At 34.2% G+C, this 7,766-nt stretch overlaps 1 protein-coding gene across 1 annotated transcript in view; it reads right to left on the reverse strand.

Annotated features, from left to right (window-relative positions):
- NOL4 (nucleolar protein 4) overlaps positions 1-7,766 on the reverse strand; it is a 478,468-nt gene that overhangs the window by 347,732 nt on the left and 122,970 nt on the right. Inside the window, exons 3-4 of the mRNA XM_012656576.1 lie at positions 6,306-6,417; positions 5,307-5,419 (exon numbers count right to left, since the gene is read on the reverse strand). Of these exons, the coding sequence (XP_012512030.1) occupies positions 5,307-5,419; positions 6,306-6,417 (225 nt within the window). The remainder of the gene's footprint in view (positions 1-5,306; positions 5,420-6,305; positions 6,418-7,766) is intronic.

Below are 7,766 nucleotides of genomic sequence, written 5' to 3' on the forward strand. Positions count from 1 at the left end.
CTGGCTACCAGTTAAATGTAACTGAGTAAGTGATCCTAGCTTATGCCATGAGTAACAAAAGAAATCCCCCAGATAGTCTTTTCTGAATTCTTAACTCTACAGAATAATTAGAAATAATAAATCATTGTTGTATTAATTCCGCCAAGTTTTGAGGGTGGTACACAGCAATAGATAACTGAAAATCAGCTACATTTCCCCCTTTGGGCTACACTATAGCATTTTATTTACATTAATCTGTTTCAAAAAAGTGAATAGTTCGTAATTTAAAACAGATGTGCTGAAATCAGTTAAACCTAGGTTCAAATATCTCATCTGCTCTGTGTTAGTTTTATTAGTAGGGTACGGTTTATTAGCTCAAAGCCTTGGTGTCCCATGCCTCTGCAAAACAGAGATGAAACAATATGTCAGTAGTTATAAGTATAAAATTAGATAATACAGATAAAGCTTCTAGGGCATAAAATGGAGTTCCTGTTATCACTCCACAAGGCTTTTATTTTTTAAATATATTGATCCATTTATGAAATAGTTAACAAAATCTACACTAAAAAACACTACACTCTGTGTAGTGCAATCCTCTGCTTATCCCCAGGTCAGTCTTCCTCTTTACTCTGAGTTTTGTCCAGGCTCTGTTCCACACACTTCACTACTACTCATGCTTCAATCCATGATGATTTCAGCATCTCTTGAAACATCCTGACCTCTCACTTTCATGATCTCTTTCCCAATGACCTTGACCTTCACCTTTCTTCAGCCATTTTGCTCTCATAACCATGTCCGACCTTGGCATTGCATTTCCAACAACTGCAAATCTTTCAGAATCTTCCATAATGATTTAAAGCTTCCCACTCTCTGTATAGCGCTTTCCAGATCACTTGCTCTAGTTTTCCAACGCCAATAAAATTTCCATTCCACTTGCATTTATAACCCATTGATCTTAAACCTTTTTCACTGACCTCCCCTGCTCCCCCCAACCTCTCTCAGGACCTGACTTATCTTCTTAATATAGCTAGAATTCCATGGTTTGTCATGTTAATCATACTCTTATATACCATCTCCACTCTTTTGACAAGACCCTAAACATAATTCCAATATTCCTCTTATTCTATTGATACCCTATATAGATGAACATGGAGATGAGCAATCATTTAAATGATTTCACTTTAAATGTCAGACCATAAAACTCAAGAGAAGCCCATTTTCCTGGTCCATTCACTCCCCACTGTCTATATTTCTACTTCTCACATCCTCTTCTCTTCTCAAACTTCTAATACCTTCTCAAACACCCTCGGTCTTGCTTCTTTCTTCACTGAGGAAGCAGGAACAAACAGAAGAACACTTCCACAACCTCCACCACCATTTCCATCCACCCACCATGATCTGAGCCCCACTGTGTGTGCACTATTCTAAAGCCAACCCTTCCAACTTTGCACAGAAAGTCCTCCCTAGGAAGCCAAGGACATTGCTTCATCAATTTTCCTATCCTCTTTCCTGCATCTTTATTTTCCTCTGCTGTATGATTCTCATCAATGTGAAAATATGTTCTCATTTCTCTGATATTAGAAAAATCAATATAATCAACACATACTATTCCCATTCTCCCTCTAGCTACTACCCCTTTCTCTGCTCTTTCATAGCAAAACTCTTCCAATGACCTTTCTGCCTACAGTTCTCTCTTATACCCACTCCAATCAGGCTTCCATCCCTACCACCCCACAAAAATTGCTCCTGTCAAGAACACCATTGACTTTGATAAGGCTAAATACAAATTTAATTTTCAGTCTTCTCTTTAATTGACTTATAAGCTGATTTGACACAATATGTTACTCTAGACTTCTTGAAAAGCTTTCTTTAATTCTCCATGAGTTCACAAACTCTCCTGATTTTCCTGGCTACTCTTTCTCAGTATCCTCTATTGGTTCCTCCTTATCTTCCAGATATCATAACACTGGAATTTCCTAAATAGAGGTCTTTGGGCTTTGTCCCTCAATTTAAACTCACTACCTTGATAATACCTTCAGGCACATAGCTTCTTATACTACCTGCCTATGATGCCTGGTCTTATCTCCAGCTGAGTTCTTTGCTCTTAATGCTACATGACAACCGTCTAATTAACAAATCTACTTGAATGTTTAATAAACCTCCCAAATCTACTTGGATTTCTAATCAAGAGGTCACAGTTGAATTTCTAATATCATACCTCAAACCTGTTCTGGGTAGAGACTTTTCCTATACTAGTTAATAGAAATTCTACCCTGCTTGCTTAAATTAAAAATCTTGGAGTCATCATTGGCTCTTGACTTCCTTTCACACTTCACATCCAATCTATCAATAAATTTTAAAATGTATTCATAATCTCATCTCTCTTCACCACCTTAACTACTACCCTTCTGATCCGAGCCACTATCATCATCTTTCCTATACCTGAAACATCCATCAGGGGCTTTTGTTGGATCCAACTGAAATGTATACTCATATGCTTGCCATTGACCACACTTCGCATCTGATTCACCTAGAATATTGAGGTAAAGAAAACAGTTTGCCAGCAGGGCAGTATCAGGTGTTTCTCTTTCCTGGAGAAGGGGTCATGTAGCAATTGACCAGGTTAACTAGATCTATTTTCTTTAATGTTCCATGTGATAGTTCAGGTGTGAGAAAAGAGTATTCATATAAGGTAAGTTGGGAACCTGGCAAAGAAGCTCCATGTCCCAAAATAGGTAAAAATCTCTTATGATGCCACAGTTCATGATTCTAAGTTCACCACAAGGGACATGTCAATTATAAGAATCAACCAACTCAGAAAAAAACCTGAGGATTCTTATCAGGTGTTTCTAGTCTTCTGACGAAGTTCACCAATTGGGATCATTTGGCCATTAGTAATGTTGCCTAGTAACACAATTGCCATCAATTTTGTCAGTTTTAAGGGGGAACAAAGTTTAAAGGTTACCCAAAGGCCAAATTCTGATGCAGAAAGGGAAAGGGTTTTGTTAACTCTTCACCCACATTAATTTCTGCAATAACCTTCTACTGGTGTCTCTGCATTCTCTTCTTCAGTCTGTTCTCAGGTCACATGATTATGTCCAAATATAGATCATATAATATGATTCTCAACTCAGAACCTTCCCCTTATTACTCAGAGTAAAATCCAAAGTTCTTAAAATACAAAGTCTACATAACCTGGATTTCCACTCTCTAACCTCCTCTCCTATATTTCTCTTCCTTGTTCATTCTGCCCCAACCATGTTGAACTATATTGCTGTTTCTATAGCTATCAAACATGCACCTGCCTCAAGAATCTTGCAATAGTGTATGTCCCTTCCATATATACACACTTCATTTCCTTCATTTCTGCTCAAACGATACATTCCCAGTGAAGCCTTTTAAAATTGTGATCCTTAGTTCTAAAGGGAGTGGCATTCCTGGCCTTCTTTATTTCTCTTAATAGTGTTTTGCATCTTCTTATATACCTACAATCATTATTTTCTTTAATGTATGTTACCCCCACTAGAAGATAAGCTTCATAAAAGCGGGATTTTTGTCAATGTATTCACTGCCTTTCTCCGGGAGTGCCAGATACATAGAAGGCACTGAATAAATATTGGTTGAATTGTTTGGATTAATGTTTATTCAAATTTAATTTATCACACAGGAATATTTCACTTAAATTCCATTTTAATGTGACTTCCCTTACTTAACCTCTTTCTTATTTTAAATAATGTCAATTTTCTAAAAAAATTGTAAATAATCTAACTGGTCATCTAAATATTTTAGGGAAGTATACATCCAATTTAGTTTTCTTTTCAAAATGTAAGTGATTTTCCTAATGTAGTTATAAATTTAAAAGGATCTAATTTCTTTTGTGTAAAATAATTATGATTTTTTTAGAAGCCAGAAGGGATCAGCATATGTGGGCTGCATTGTTGGCACAAAGTGGATCTTCCTACATTTTGGCCTAGAAATAAACATATCAACATTTAAATGAGCTTCCTACAAATAATCTGACAGCTCTAACTAGTTTATGAGACATTGAAATTTTTTTTTTCTATTATATAATGAATTGTGGAGATAAATTCTTTTCATTGTCAGGGATGGACAAACTGATATTTTTTTAATTGTCTTTGATGTCTTTAACCCAATGATTTTATTACTATTTATTCAATTATTTATATGTAGCCATCTGGCAATATGTAATCTGATACTGTCACTGCATTAATATGGATTATTTTAATGGAGTTTACCCTGAATGAAGTCTGTTAAAGTCAAAAAATTTCATAAATATGACTTTGAGGTTAATCCTGCTCAAATACATAAAAAAACTAAAAATTTGATTTGATTTTTATGAGTAAAGTTAGCTAAACAAAGTAATTTTAAAAGAATTTAAAGATACCTTAGCAAATAATTCTACATTTGAAAAATAAATATTTAACCACATTTCCTGTTCCAGAGGAATTTCTAAGAGAGAATTTATTAGCTTGAGGACCTGCTTCTAATATAAATAATCTGAATGTTTCTATTAATTAATGGCTATTATCTAGTAAACAAGAATATGGTATATCTTCTATTGTAATGTCTTTTGGAGAATATAAAAAAGGCACTTATATAACTTAGTCCCAGCTTTCGAAATACTTCAACCAAAATGGACCAGCTAACTAGAATTCTAAAGAATATTCAAAAAATATGCATTTAGTATCTTGTACATGACAGCACATTGCTATATTCTCATTATGCAAATTAAATAGAATAATTTCCAACATCAAAACACCTCCAATTAAGAAGAATCACCACAAATTGTCTCCATAAAATGCAAAGAAGTAAACAAGCAAATATATAGAATAGCATTTAACTTAAAAATAACTTTAAAATATATGCAACATTTGAATGGTGGAGAAGTTATTATACTTGAAACACCTATCAAATCTACTTTTCTGATTGTCAGGCAAAATAGCTTTAGCACTTAAATTTCCTTGGAAGCTCACTTATTTGGGATACTTTACTCTGAAATTCTTTCCCCTGAACTTACTAGCACTTTGTCAAGGCTAGCTCAATGTTGGTCTACTAAGGAAAATGAATCTTTCTCGGGAATGAACAAATTTCCACATTACACTGAGATACATGTGTTAAGACTGGGATTTTGTATCACAGACTAGGAGTCTCTGCCCACTTTCCCCATCTGTGCAACCCTGGTGACATTCATTCATTAAAAAATAAATTACTGACTTCAAAACTCCATCATGCTTAATATGATATTCATGGGTATCTAACTTCATTCTGATTTGTAAGTGATAAAAGCGTAGATGTTTTTATTTTACCTCATCTTGCTGTGAGTTTAGCAGCTGCAGTTTCATGTGTTTCATATAGGCCATGGTAATTGGCATGTTGTAGTCAATCATGCTGGTCACCAAAGTGGGAGGTTTTCCATTATCTGTAATAAAACATTTTTAATGGGTAATGAAAGTGATACTACACTCTACCTGTAATTTCAGAATGATCCAGTCTGTCCAAATGGAAATAGGATTCTAGATACCAAGTGTTTAAAAGCTTGGTAGCATTGTAGATGGATTGTAGAAAAAAATAACTGGTAAGGTTCTACAAATGTGTATTGACATAAATTAACAGTATGGATAAATTAATTATTTCTGAATACAGAGGAGCTTTTAAATATACTAACAACGAATAAAGCCAATATGGTGATTAAACCCAATTATTCATATTTTTCTCTTCGCTACATAATTATTTTCTATATGTACTTCCTGAGTGCCGAAGGAATTTTGCTTTTTTTGGCCAGGCTGCTCATCCTACAACACACAGGAATGAGCTGGCCTAAATATATGTCTGAGATTAATATAATCTCTGAGAGAAAATCATACTTAGGAAAATAGTCTAGATAATTTTAATGAAAGCTAAAGCCAAATTAGAATTTTTATGTGAAAAGTTTTAGTGAAGTAATTGTGCATTATTCATAATTTTTAGAGACAAGAAATTGGTAGATTTAAAAGGATATTGGTAGAAACCAGTTTTGTTGCTGAATATATCTAAAATACCATGAAATATGTATAATAAATGAAAATTAAAACATTATTATAGGGAAAAATGTCATTTGCCACAGTTGAAACTGTCTTTCTTCTAAGAATGGGCACTGAATTACTATGTAAGTGGATATTCAAAATTCACTGCCTCCTACTCGAATAAATGAGATGAGCTGACTTGTTGAACTCTTTCAGTCTACCACGTTATTATAAAAATATGATATATAAATTGCCATTATGAATAAAATTACTTTAAATCTCACTATTTGACACTGCGGCTACCTTTATGATCTGTTCCATCTGGGTTTAAATGCATTCTTTTCTGGCACTCTGAGCAGCTCATTAGAAATCGTGTCACCGCTTCTCGTGGTAAGAAGGCATAGCTCTCTGAAATCTGAAATGATTCACAAAATATAGGTGTTATTATATAAGCCGACTGAGCGTGATTTAACAGAAATGATCATTGTATTTCCAAATAAGACACGTTATTCCATAATGGCAGGAAGCACAATGACAGCATGCACTGCATACCATGCATCATTTCAAGAAATATCTATCCAACTTGATTAGATGTCACTTAATAATAGCCAATATTGTCATGTGGAGAAAGAATTAAAACCACATCTGGATGGGCATCTGTTAATATTTCTGCATTTCTTTTAGGAAAAATAAGCACAGTGTACAGATACCCTAGTAAATTTTCCTTGTGATTAAACATTGCCAACATGGTTTTTTAAACTTACTGCTAGCATGATCAAAATTTTATCCAATTTTACATATTTATTTTAAAATTTAGCCCCAAATAGAAGCAATAAACTTTGGATTTTGCATAATGATCATGTCTTCATTATTGCTTTTCAAAATATTTTAAGGGAGAATAAAAGATAAATTCAAACAGAACTCATGCATATATTTACTGCAGTGAATCATCCCTTCCACAGAAAATGACACACCTGGAAATGTATTTAGGCCACCTATTTCATTTATTTTATTTTGTTATATATCTTTCATGATATATGTGTAGAATAGCTTACATTGATTGTCAGAGCAGGCTTTTCCTATGCTCTATGCAGAGCTTTATTTTCAGAATCATGATCTAGAATCAAGTTAGAAATCAATACCCCCATTACAGTGATTTTATAAATATCATCTTCTCAAAAGCCAAGTTATTTCACTCATTAAAGCAAATAATCCCTGAAGTGTATCTGATATATTGTCAAATATCTCTAAATAAAAGCTGACACTGACTCAAGCGGTGCTACTAAGAAGCCTAATGCAGGATTTTAGTTTTCCACCACAGCACTAACATCATACGTGAAACACGAGATAAGTGACGGGAAAAAATGAGTCCTCTGTTACACATAAATGCCACATATGATTTCTCAGGTGCATACATGGCCATTAGGAACACTGACAGATTTTAAATAGGTAAAAAAGAGGGAAAATATGCACCCAATATATAACTGAGTGTAAATATTTGCCTATTTCCTTAGTGGTGTTGCAGTCAACTTTTGCTTATCCATGGTGTAGAGGGAGCACGGAATTGAGGAAACTCCATATACTAAGATCCACAGTTGTAAAGCTCATTTCCTCTGAATTTAATATTAAAATGAGTTTGCATCACGAAGCCTACAACATTGACTCTCAGAGAAAAGAAGCCATAAGAACACTGAAGAGGAAGACGAGGCCTGCAGTTAAAATCCGCCGTGGATGATCCATTTGTAGGTAATTAAAATTCAATTC

Source organism: Propithecus coquereli, unplaced genomic scaffold (assembly GCF_000956105.1).
Source record: "Propithecus coquereli isolate 6110/MARCELLA unplaced genomic scaffold, Pcoq_1.0 Scaffold51, whole genome shotgun sequence".
Taxonomy (NCBI): domain Eukaryota; kingdom Metazoa; phylum Chordata; class Mammalia; order Primates; family Indriidae; genus Propithecus; species Propithecus coquereli.